Source organism: Hyperolius riggenbachi, chromosome 7 (genome assembly GCF_040937935.1).
Source record: "Hyperolius riggenbachi isolate aHypRig1 chromosome 7, aHypRig1.pri, whole genome shotgun sequence".
NCBI lineage: Eukaryota > Metazoa > Chordata > Amphibia > Anura > Hyperoliidae > Hyperolius > Hyperolius riggenbachi.
In genome coordinates, this window is record NC_090652.1 from 39,153,345 (window position 1) to 39,167,050 (window position 13,706).

Consider the following 13,706-nt stretch of genomic DNA (forward strand, 5'->3'; position numbering starts at 1 on the left):
GACACAACAACCCAGGCCTTGCATGAGGACAAAAAGCGTGCGGATAGCATGCTTTTTACCGCCATGCAGTCATAAATGTAATAAAGATAAGTGGTTCAATAAACAGGGACCACGCGGCAACGCTAACCCAGCAGCAGCAGACGTGATGGAACAGGAGGAGGCGCAGGAGGAGAAGGCCACGCTTTGTGAGACACAACAACCCAGGCCTTGCATGAGGGCAAGAAGCGTGCGGATAGCATGCTTTGTACCGCCATGCAGTCATAAATGTAATAAAGATAAGTGGTTCAATAAACAGGGACCACGCGGCAACGCTAACCCAGCAGCAGCAGACGTGATGGAACAGGAGGAGGCGCAGGAGGAGAAGGCCACGCTTTGTGAGACACAACAACCCAGGCCTTGCATGAGGGCAAGAAGCGTGCGGATAGCATGCTTTGTACCGCCATGCAGTCATAAATGTAATAAAGATAAGTGGTTCAATAAACAGGGACCACGCGGCAACGCTAACCCAGCAGCAGCAGACGTGATGGAACAGGAGGAGGCGCAGGAGGAGAAGGCCACGCTTTGTGAGACACAACAACCCAGGCCTTGCATGAGGGCAAGAAGCGTGCGGATAGCATGCTTTGTACCGCCATGCAGTCATAAATGTAATAAAGATAAGTGGTTCAATAAACAGGGACCACGCGGCAACGCTAACCCAGCAGCAGCAGACGTGATGGAACAGGAGGAGGCGCAGGAGGAGAAGGCCACGCTTTGTGAGACACAACAACCCAGGCCTTGCATGAGGGCAAGAAGCGTGCGGATAGCATGCTTTGTACCGCCATGCAGTCATAAATGTAATAAAGATAAGAGGTTCCATAAACAAGGACCGGCAACGCTAACCCAGCAGCAGCAGCACACGTGATGGAACAGGAGGAGGCGCAGGAGGAGAAGGCCACGCTTTGTGAGACACAACAACCCAGGCCTTGCATGAGGACAAAAAGCGTGCGGATAGCATGCTTTTTACCGCCATGCAGTCATAAATGTAATAAAGATAAGTGGTTCAATAAACAGGGACCACGCGGCAACGCTAACCCAGCAGCAGCAGACGTGATGGAACAGGAGCAGGCGCAGGAGGAGAAGGCCACGGTTTTTGAGACACAACAACCCAGGCCTTGCATGAGGACAAAAAGCGTGCGGATATAGCAGCAATGCTTTTTGCCGCCATGCAGTCATAAATGTAATACAGATGAGAGGTTCAATAAACAGGGACCGGAAACGCTACACCATCCCAGATGTTCATTGGTCATGTTACTTGGTTGGGGTCCTGGAGTGTTGCGTAGTCATTTCCAATCCAGGATTGATTCATTTTAATTTGAGTCAGACGGTCTGCATTTTCTGTAGAGAGGCGGATCCGCCGATCTGTGACGATGCCTCCGGCAGCACTGAAACAGCGTTCCGACATAACGCTGGCTGCCGGGCAAGCCAGCACCTCTATTGCGTACATTGCCAGTTCGTGCCAGGTGTCTAGCTTCGATACCCAATAGTTGAAGGGTGCAGATGGATTGTTCGACACAGCTACGTCATCTGACATGTAGTCCTTGACCATCTTCTCCAGGCGATCGGTGTTGGAGGTGGATCTGCACGCTTGCTGTTCAGTGGGCTGCTGCTGCATGGGTGTCAGAAAATTTTCCCACTCCAAGGACACTGCCGATACCGTTCCCTTTTGGGTACTAGCTGCGGCTTGCATTGTTTGCTGCCCTCCTGGTCGTCCTGGGTTTGCGGAAGTCAGTCTGTCTGCGTACAACTGGCTAGAGGAGGGGGAGGATGTCAATCTCCTCTCTAAAGTCTCCACAAGGGCCTGCTGGTATTCTTCCATTTTGACCTGTCTGACTCTTTCTTCAAGCAGTTTTGGAACATTGTGTTTGTACCGTGGATCCAGAAGGGTATAAACCCAGTAATTGGTGTTGTCCAGAATGCGCACAATGCGTGGGTCACGTTCAATGCAGTCTAGCATGAATTGAGCCATGTGTGCCAGAGTCCTAGCAGAATCCTCATCATCCTCTTGTGAGCGTTTTGATAGTTGTTGTGATGCATCATAGTCGCCACCTTCCTCCTGGTCTGCTTCTGCTGACCATTCGCGTTGAATTGTGGAAGTCCAACGTGCACCGCTCTGGCCCTCGTCAGTGGTGGCATGAAATTCCTGCTCCAACTCCAGCTGTTCCTCCTCCTCTTCTTCGTCATAGCTGCTGGGGCCAGCGTTCCCTGAGGCGGATGGCCTGATGTTGGTACCATCACGCTGATCGTTTTCTCCTTCAGATTCCCCCAGTTGCATCATGACAGCTGTTTCCTTGATTTTTAACATCGACCTCTTCAGTAAACACAGCAGTGGTATGGTAATGCTGACTGAAGAGTTGTCACTGCTCACAAGCAACGTGGATTGCTCAAAATTTTGGAGGACTTGGCAGAGGTCCAACATGTTGGCCCAATCGGATCCACAGAAGCTTGGCAGCTGTCCGGATGCGCCTCGGTACTGCGCCGTCATGTACTGGACCACTGCACTCTTCTGCTCGCAAAAGCGGGCTAGCATGTGCAGCGTAGAATTCCAGCGCGTAGGGACATCACACAGCAAGCGATGGTGGGGGAGATTGAAGCGCTCCTGCATCTTGGCGAGTGCCCCCGAAGCAGTACTGGAATTTCTACAATGTTTAGCCACTCGACGCACCTTCAACAGAAGATCGGCCACGCCTGGGTATGTCCTCAGGAACCGCTGAACTACTAGGTTCATCACGTGCGCCAGGCAAGGGATGTGTGTCAGCTTAGCCAACCTTAAAGCGCGAATGAGATTACTCCCATTATCACACACAACCATGCCCGGTTTCAAGTCCAGCGGTGCCAGCCACAAATCCGTCTGTTCCTTTATTCCCTTCCAAATTTCCTCCCCTGTGTGCTGCTTATCCCCAAGGCAGATCAGCTTCAGCAACGCTTGCTGACGCATGCCAACAGCTGTGCTGCACTGCTTCCACGATCCTACTGCTGCTGGGTTAGCGTTTCCGGATGAGGTACAGCTTTGAGATGCGTTGGAGGAGAAGGAGTCAGAGAGGTAGGTGCTGCTGTTGTTATCCAGTGGGAGGGACGGCGGTGCAGCTGTTTGCGGCGTGGGCAACACCCGCGCCGTAGCAGGTGAGGAATCGCTGCCAGGCTCCACAAGGTTCACCCAGTGCGCGGTAAGGGAGATGTATCGACCCTGGCCGAACGCACTCGTCCAAGTGTCAGTGGTGAGGTGAACCTTGCAGGCAACGGCATTCTTCAAGCTTCGGGTTATTTTGCTGACCACGTGCTCATGCAACTCAGGCACTGCAGAGCGCGCAAAGTGGTAGCGGCTGGGAACCACGTAACGTGGGATGGCCACTGACATCATGCCCTTGAAGCTGTTTGTCTCCACCACTCGATATGGCAGCATTTCGCAGGCCAGAAGCTTGGCTATGCTGGCTGTTACTGCCACAGCCCGGGGGTCATTTGCTGGCAATTTCCTCTTGCGCTCAAACATCTCTGACACAGACAACTGAACCGTAGCACTGCACACGGAAGGGCTGTTGGTTGTTGTGTTTGATGAACACTGGGAGACCTCAAGAGCACTACTCCGGAAAGTGACAGTGTCAGCGTCGTCTGATGTTTGTGAATGTTGTGAACCACGCAATGGCTGGGCTACTGCTGCTGCTGAGGCGGGTCTGGTGGTGAGTCTGGTGAACCCAAGGGAGGCAGTGTTGCTGGTACCCTGTCCTGCCGCGTTTGCCCACAGAGTGGGATGTTTGGATAGCATGTGGCGGCTCATGCTGGTGGTGGAGAGGTTGTTAATACTTTTCCCCCTGCTCAGGCGAGTCTTGCACACCTTGCAAATCGCCATGGTAACATCCTCAGTGCAGTCTTCAAAGAAAGCCCAGACTTTGGAGCACCTGCCTCCTTGCTGGCGATTTCTGTTTCCTCCTCTTTTGCCTCTCACTCTAACTTCCACGCTTGTGGTGCCTGAAATTGCGCGCCGCCTACCTTGTGGCACAAGGCGAACTCGTGCAGCAGTGGGTTCTTCAACAGACTCATCTGTGCTGCTGCTACGACGGCGATGTTCTCGTTCACAAATAAAATCTGGGTCTCTGTCCACATTGTCCATACCCTCCTCTTCCATCTCCTCAAACTCGTCATATGTCATTGTGGGGGGCCGCCGCCGTGGAGTAGAGCTCCCCAGAACAACCTCTGCGCAGCTCACTCCAACGTCGTCTTCCAGATCTTGTCGGCCGACCTCCTGCAATTGCAACCCCTCCTGCCCAACTTGCTCTGGGATTTGGGTTTCCGAGTCCTCCTCGGACTCGCCTTGTATTTCAGTGCGCGGTGCATTTCCCACAGTTAATGGTTGTGAATCCGGGCACAACATTTCTGGCTGTTCCTCCATTGACCTTTCATAGGTGGAAGTTTGTTGGGCTGGGAATAGCTCCTGCGAATACCCCATTGTGTCCTGAGGTAATTCATAGGACTGGTTATCTGGCAGTTGTGTGCGTGGTGTCGCTGCCGGTTGTGTCAGCTTTGTGCCCACTGGCTCCTTGTAACTGGCTGAGGACTCGGACCTCGTGCGTGATGTGCTGGTGCTGCTTAACCCACTGCTGGACGCTTGAGAGGTCATCCAAGTAATTATCTGGTCCTGTTCTTTTGGATTTGTGAGGGTTGTTGTCCTGGACAACATGGGCGGTATTGAGTGGGTTTTCTTGGGTGCTCCCCTGTGGCCTGTACGTGAACCGTCAGGGGAAACACCTCTTACCTTGCCCCTTCCTCTTTCACCGGATTTCTTCCTCATTTCACTTATCCTTACAGTACACACTGACTGGCAGCAGTACAGTGGCAGTACAGAAATGCTATACAGTACCACTATTCCCAGCAGCGACACAGAGCACAATGCTATACAGTGGCGGGTGAGCGGTGTACTACTGTTCCCAGGCCCAGCAGACACAGAGTGGAAGTAAACACAATGCTATATAGTCTGGCTGAGCGGTGTACACAGAGTGGCAGTACACACAATGCTATATAGTCTGGCTAAGCCGTGTACACAGAGTGTCAGAAAACACAATGCTATATATAGCGTGGCTGAGCGAGGTGCACAGTGGCAGTACACACAATGCTATATACAGCGTGGCTGAGCGAGGTGCACAGTGGCAGTACACACAATGCTATATATAGCGTGGCTGAGCGAGGTGCACAGTGGCAGTACACACAATGCTATATTAGTCAGGCTAAGCCGTGTACACAGAGTGTCAGAAAACACAATGCTATATATATAGCGTGGCTGAGCGAGGTGCACAGTGGCAGTACACACAATGCTATATATATAGCGTGGCTGAGCGAGGTGCACAGTGGCAGTACACACAATGCTATATATAGCGTGGCTGAGCGAGGTGCACAGTGGCAGTACACACAATGCTATATATAGCGTGGCTGAGCGAGGTGCACAGTGGCAGTACACACAATGCTATATTAGTCAGGCTAAGCCGTGTACACAGAGTGTCAGAAAACACAATGCTATATATATAGCGTGGCTGAGCGAGGTGCACAGTGGCAGTACACACAATGCTATATATAGCGTGGCTGAGCGAGGTGCACAGTGGCAGTACACACAATGCTATATATAGCGTGGCTGAGCGAGGTGCACAGTGGCAGTACACACAATGCTATATATAGCGTGGCTGAGCGAGGTGCACAGTGGCAGTACACACAATGCTATATTAGTCAGGCTAAGCCGTGTACACAGAGTGTCAGAAAACACAATGCTATATATATAGCGTGGCTGAGCGAGGTGCACAGTGGCAGTACACACAATGCTATATATAGCGTGGCTGAGCGAGGTGCACAGTGGCAGTACACACAATGCTATATATAGCGTGGCTGAGCGAGGTGCACAGTGGCAGTACACACAATGCTATATATAGCGTGGCTGAGCGAGGTGCACAGTGGCAGTACACACAATGCTATATATAGCGTGGCTGAGCGAGGTGCACAGTGGCAGTACACACAATGCTATATTAGTCAGGCTAAGCCGTGTACACAGAGTGTCAGAAAACACAATGCTATATATATAGCGTGGCTGAGCGAGGTGCACAGTGGCAGTACACACAATGCTATATATAGCGTGGCTGAGCGAGGTGCACAGTGGCAGTACACACAATGCTATATATAGCGTGGCTGAGCGAGGTGCACAGTGGCAGTACACACAATGCTATATATAGCGTGGCTGAGCGAGGTGCACAGTGGCAGTACACACAATGCTATATTAGTCAGGCTAAGCCGTGTACACAGAGTGTCAGAAAACACAATGCTATATATATAGCGTGGCTAAGCGAGGTGCACAGTGGCAGTACACACAATGCTATATATAGCGTGGCTGAGCGAGGTGCACAGTGGCAGTACACACAATGCTATATATAGCGTGGCTGAGCGAGGTGCACAGTGGCAGTACACACAATGCTATATTAGTCAGGCTAAGCCGTGTACACAGAGTGTCAGAAAACACAATGCTATATATATAGCGTGGCTGAGCGAGGTACACAGTGGCAGTAAACAATGCTATATATAGTGTGGCTGAGCGAGCGGTGTACTACTGTTCCCAGCAGCGACACACAATGACTGGGGGGGACCCTGGCTAGCGTGGCTGGAGAGCGAACTACCCTACCTGCCTACCCAAAGCTAAACCCACAGACAAATGGCAGAGATATGACGTGGTTCGGGTATTTATTTACCCGAACCACGTGACCGTTCGGCCAATCAGAGCGCGTTCGGGCCCGAACCACGTGACCCGTTCGGCCAATCACAGCGCTAGCCGAACGTTCGGGGAACGTTCGGCCATGCGCTCTTAGTTCGGCCATGTGGCCGAACGGTTTGGCCGAGCACCGTCAGGTGTTCGGCCGAACTCGAACATCACCCGAACAGGGTGATGTTCTGCAGAACCCGAACAGTGGCGAACACTGTTCGCCCAACACTAGTTATTATGCTGTTGCTTATCTTTTAGAGCTGCGATCAAGTTCTGAGTTCAGGTCCGCTTTAAAGGGACAGACATCAATCACTGTTTGCTACATTTGCATGTCCATTTATGCCTATTGTAAAACAAATGTGCTGTGAATGGTAAATGTGTAACTGTTTTATTAGACTCTGCTAGACTTGTCTCTCTTGTGTCAAGTTTCAACCTAAAGGTGGCCACTAACGATTCAATTTCTAGTAAAAAATCGTTTGAGCGATCAAAAAATTCTGATCACTACACCATCAAAGAACCAATCTTTGCTTCCTATCTATCACAACCAACAAGAAAATCCAAATTTTGATTTGCCGAAAATCCAATTGGACGACTATTTTTATAATCGTTTGTAATTGACTGTGCCCATCTATGGAGATTATTTACAACCAATCCGATCAGAATTTCTGATCGCTCAAACGATTTTTCGCTAGAAATTGGACCGTTAGTGGCCACCTTTAGAGTATTGCTGTGATTTGAGTCCATGGTATCTCCACTGTACTGAATGGACCAGCGCTCACTCGTTGTAGGTTAAAAATTTTCTCAATTAACTTTGTAAAAAAAAAAAAGCCTTAAAAGAGCTATGATAAATACAGCCCACAAAGATTTGGTGGGTTGGCGGGTTATCGCTTCATAGTCGTTCAATAGGGTCAAGCATATGACTTCATGCAAATATAGTTTTGGTTGTATCACAACAACCACGTTCCAAACACCAAGCTGCAGCATAAGGTACACAATTCACATAACTTATGTTGTACACACAACGTATGCACTGCTTGTTTAACCTATTTTGGTTCCTGGACGTAGAAACTACGTCCAGGAACCATGCGCGCTCCCGCGGCCGTTCGCGCGCGTGCACGCGCGCTCCCGGCCCGCGGTTCGTTAGCCAGGCAATCAGTGAATCGGGCTATGGTGCCCGATCACTGATTCCTCTTCCCAGCTGAAAAAGCGACAGCTTCTCTCAGAAGCTGCGCCTTTTCTGGCTGTTGCCTCCCCCATGCGCCACTCTAAGCGTGTGTTACGCTTAGAGTGACGTCATGCAAACAAACTCATGGCCGCCATCTTGTGGCCAAAAAGTAAAACTACAACTAAAAGTAAAAAAAATTAAAATGAACACACAATTACATTATAAATCTATGGTTTACATCCCACCCTCCCAAAAATACCCAAATAAAATGTTTAATATAAAAAAAAAAAACATTACAATAAAAAAAAAAAAAATGTAAATATTTACCTAAGGGTCTAAACTTTTTAAATATCAATGTAAAGATGAAATATTTCTATATTTTTTTTATTTTAAACTTGTAAATCGGGATAGATGCAAAACGGAAAAAATGCACCTTTATTTCCAAATAAAATATTGTCGCCATACATTGTGATAGGGACATAATTTTAACGGTGTAATAACCGGGACATATGGGCAAATACAATACGTGAGTTTTAATTATGGAGGCATGTATTATTTTAAAACTATAATGGCTGAAAACTTTTTCTTATTCTTCCTGTTAAAATGCATTTACAGTAAAGTGGCTCTTAGCAAAATGTACCCTCCAAAGAAAGCCTAATTGGTGGCGAAAAAACAAGATATAGATCAGTTCATTGTGATGAGTAGTGATAAAGTTATAGGCTAATCAATGGGAGGTGAACATTGCTCAAGTGAAAACGACGGAACGCGAATGGGTTAAGGTTCATTATACTATTTGCATAGTGTGTGTTATTCAGGTAACATATGCGTTGTGTGTATAACACAGGTAACACAAACTGCATAATTTATGTTCTGTGTTTTGCGTAGTGCTGGTCGTAATGGAAAAATGTACGCTTACTGATCATTACGCATAATTTTACGATAGTACGCATTACGCAATTACGGTTACGGCGTAGGAAATTATCTACGGTTCATCACTGTAATTACGCGTTAACTTACGCAGTTACGCGTAAGGATACCGTAATGTAGGCACTTACGCTACGATGTTACGTATAGTGCCGTAATACCCATTAATGCGTACTTTTTGACGCATACGGACGATGTGTACGCAATAGCCGTCAATGTGACAGCTATTGCGTACACATTATTCGTATGCGTCAAAACGTACACTTATATACTGAAGGGCGGGAGAAGATACTATTGGTTGCTTAGGATGTTGACTGATTGGCTACTCTTAGAAAAGGGGAGTTGTACGTTAGTAATTATGCGTAAAATTACGCGTAAGTCATCGTAAAATTACGCATACCTAGCAATTACGGTAGACGGTGTAATTACGATACCGCTTTATGGCTAAATAATTACGCGTAAGACCGTAAGTTACACGTAATTTTGCATTGAATTACGATGCGTAATTACGCTCATGGGTAATTTCGGCCCAGCACTGGTTTTGCGTAACAACCATTCTCTGTGCACATACATTTTACCGACGTTCAGTTAATGCATCCCTTTATCTGATTAGCTCATAAGTTTTCTATCCTTATCATGTGTAGCCCCTCAACAGAATTATTAAAGAACACTTATTGCAGATTGGCAAAGTAACTGTGTTATAAATGTATTTACAGGTCATGAAATAAAGCAATCATGGCTTCTGGTGAGAAAGCACCAGAGGTTATAAAACGTCTTCAATGGAAATTATTGGACGTGTTTGAGAAGGACGTGGATGGTTTGCTTGATGAGGTGGGGTCAACAGGTCTTATAAATCTGCTTGATATTATTGAGCTCCAAAAAGAAGAAAATCCAGTGGTGAGATCTGAAAAGATGATAAATATCCTATTGCAGAATGGAGAAGAACCCTGCCATAAATTCCTCTGCCATCTCGAGAACATGGTCACCAGATTTCCAGATCTGATTGATGTGTCCAAGCTCTTTCCAGAAAGTGGGTAACTTCTCATTGTAACTTAAGAATATTTCAGGGATGGTTTTGTACATTTCACTTCTTCACTACCTCTTCAGTCTGGTTTTTGACACCCACACATAACTGAAATGGTTCTTATGGAGGATGGCGATGAGCTCCTCAGAGCCAAGTCACAAGGCAACCTTTCTCTTTTCCCTTTCATGGTACTTTCCTCTGTCTTTGCACTGTTGATATTTCCTTTCCTACTCCAGACTGCGCACATTATCAGCATTATCTCTAGCTTCTTATTTATCTGACTGCTCATTTCAAAACCTTTTCGCAGGTATCTTGTCCTCTTCTACACCCCTCTTTTTCAGTGTTTCCCAAGGCTCAGTGTTTTTCTCTCTTTACTGCTTTTCCTCTTCCAAACTCCTATCTTGCTAACACGATCACTTCTATGTAGATCACAACCAAATTTAACTGACCACTGTTTTTAAATGCTATCTACTCAGGAGGCATACACTGAATTACAGCTCTATGTCTAATGTACATGTAAAAAAGTCAACTAGTAAAAAATGGTGCCCCTCGGTTACTAACCTTAACACACACACACACACACACACACACACACACACACACACACACACACAATGCCCCCCACCCCCACCCCCCCCCCATGCCCAACCTTAACTTCACACCTCCCGTGTTGCCTAATCTTAACCCCTAAGGACCACCCACACACTCCTAATGTTAAAGACCCCTGCCTCCTAGCCCTAACCCCCCCCCCGATATTTTCATCGCTGTAGATGGAAATGTTAAAAGCTGTGATTGGTGGCTATTAACTGCCAAACAGCAGCTATAAGTGGCTATTTTATCAATGCACCAAAATTATCAATATAGCCACTAATCAGGGCTTTTGCAGAACTCTTTTTTTAAATAATTAACTATTGGGTTATGCAGTAATACATTTAATACATTTCTGAATACATAAATACTTAGGTAGGTTAGCTTATTAGTTAACTTAAGTTATTTTCTGTAAATAAGAGCCTGTCGTAATTCCAGTATAGCTGGACATATACAGACATAATTTATTAGACAGTGCATACTTTATCTAGGATGAAGTAAACTATCACAGCTGCACATTCCATTCTCAGAAGATAAAACATTTTTATCCTGTGCTGTCTATCTAAAAAAAGGGCTTATTTTGTTGACAATATTAAAGGGGGTGTCCCTTTGTTAATACACTGCAGAGCTGCTCTTCGCTGGGTGGTTCCAGAAACTGAAGAAAGTGAAAGGGGGAAACAGAAGCGCTCCAATAGTGCATTAAAAGATTTTTTTATTTAAAAAAGCAATAAATATTGCACTTACATGGTGGTTTCTTTAAAAATTGTGTGTATGTGGCCTGCCACCGATCAATCCTCAAAGCTGCAGTCTGGCCAGGACCTGGGGCCGCTCTGTACAACTCCGCCATGTTCCTACTGGAAGCAAGAGAAGGGGGCGTGACTGCTCCACGTATGTGTCACTACTGGTTTCTGCGTTTGCCAGGCCTTCATCAGGTCATGAAGGCTGATGAAGGCGTGGCAAACGCCGAAACCGGTAGTGACGTAGCGGCACATACATGGTGCGGCCACGCCCCCTTCTCCTCTCGCTCCCAGCAGGAACATTGCAGAGTTGTACAGAGCGGCCCTTATCCTGGCCAGACCGCAGCTTGGAGGATTGATCGGTGGCAGGCCACATACACACAATTTTTAAAGAAACCACCATGTAAGTGCAATATTTGTTGCTTTTTTTAAATAAATAAAAATCTTTAAATGCACTATTGGAGCGCTTCTGTTTCCCCCTTGTACATTCCATTCTCCCCTCCCTATCTTTGAGCCATGGCATTTACTACAGGGAAGACTTCTAGCCCATTTCAGCCACATCTAATATGGTGGACGGACTCCCAATCTGTAGCCTGCTAGCCCGTTGCCACACAAACGTAATGACATCACAGGTGACTCATGCTATCCTGCACACCCAGAAGTCCAAGCCACAGGGATGAATCTATGTAGACTACGGGTGAGCGTCAAAGGCGCTCAATGCTTTGGCTACTTACACATACCTGGTTTGTACTGTTACCCACAATGTACTATAGAGGACTCTCCCTCTTCTTTCTATACCGGCCACTGCTTTCTGTCTTCCAGCCCATTGACAGAGCAAATAGAACTTGCAGTAGTCATTATTGCTCCCACTGGCCCTTTCACAGATAAATGTGCACAGCATAGGGCCTGGTACAAGCACATTATTCTGTAGTGCACTTTATCATATAACTTTTAGTGCTGACTTCTAAGCAATGTGCACTTTCTATTCTTAACAGCTACTCATAGAATAATCCCCTTAATTATAATTTGGTCCAAATTGTAAAGACATACGGTATACGAGATCCAATCCTCTTTTGGTAGGTCTGCCCTACCCAGGTGCATATATAAAAGAACATTTCGATTAAACATCAACGTGTGTATACATAGGTGTATATATAAATACACGTTGATGTTTTATCGAACTGTTCTTTTCTATCCTAGATCATATCATGTGTGACTATGGCTGTATGATAATAACTAGTTGTTTATATTGTATTAATGATTTATATTTATATATATGCTATAGTATTTTGCACAACCCGGTATGTGTGTTTTAAAGCAAAGTTTTATGCATTTTCATATTGAGCGTTTGTTTGTGTGTCTATTATTGAGTATGCTCTGCATTGATTTGTATACACTGAGACACAGGGCCATATGCAATTCTCTTTTTCACCTGAGTTTTCACCTAGGAGATAATTTTTCATCTTTGATTTTAAATAACTTTTCAGTACTTTTCAACTAAAAAAGTACCAAAAAGTTGGTGAAAAAGTACTATCAAAATTATTTTAATCATTTTCTTGCCTTCTGGGGGCTTAACCAGCTGAGCGGTCTGGACGAGCTCAGCTCGTCCAACACCGCCAGCGGCTGCCGCTCAGGCCCTGCTGGGCCGATTTTAATGAAATAAAAAGCAGCACACGCAGCCGGCACTTTGCCAGCCGCGTGTGCTGCCTGATCGCCGCCGCTCTGCGGCGATTCGCCGCGAGCAGCGGCGAAAGAGGGTCCCCCAGCCGCCTGAGCCCAGCGTAGCCGGAACAAAAAGTTCCGGCCAGCGCTAAGGGCTGGATCGGAGGCGGCTGACGTCAGGACGTCGGCTGACGTCGATGACGTCACTCCGCTCGTCGCTATGGCGACGATATAAGCAAAACAAGGAAGGCCGCTCATTGCGGCCTTCCTTGTTTATTCTGGGCGCCGGAGGCGATCGGAAGATCGCCTCCGGAGCGCCCTCTAGTGGGCTTTCATGCAGCCAACTTTCAGTTGGCTGCATGAAATAGTTTTTTTTTTATTTAAAAAAAACCCTCCCGCAGCCACCCTGGCGATTTAATCAGAACGCCAGGGTGGTTAAAAGGCATTTTATTGACAAGTTTAAAAATATCACCTAGGAGAAAACACAGGTGAAAAAGTGAATTGCATATGGCCCATGGTCTGATAATGTGACACATAGGAATTCACGAAACGCGTTGCCTAGTGCAAAATAATGTCTTCCTTTTTCTAATACAGGTAAAACTCGAAAAATTAGATTATCGTGCAAAAGTCCATTCATATCAGTAATTCATCTTAAAAGGTGAAACTAATAAGTTATCCTTGTCTTAGACATTGCTCTTAATTGGGTTATGCCAATAATGTAACAGGTAAACATTTTTTCTTTCTTTCTCTTTTTTTTTAATCTTATTTTTCTTGCTTGTTCAATGGACATACAGTATTCTAATTTTTTGAGTTTCACCTGTATTGTGTAATCACTGAGGT

At 46.5% G+C, this 13,706-nt stretch overlaps 1 protein-coding gene across 1 annotated transcript in view; it reads left to right on the forward strand.

Moving 5' to 3' along the window:
- The window catches only part of LOC137525481 (up-regulator of cell proliferation-like), a 57,708-nt gene that overhangs the window by 19,742 nt on the left and 24,260 nt on the right, over window positions 1-13,706 (forward strand). Inside the window, exon 2 of the mRNA XM_068246591.1 lies at window positions 9,572-9,885. Within this exon, the coding sequence (XP_068102692.1) occupies window positions 9,591-9,885 (295 nt within the window). The 5' untranslated portion in view covers window positions 9,572-9,590. The remainder of the gene's footprint in view (window positions 1-9,571; window positions 9,886-13,706) is intronic.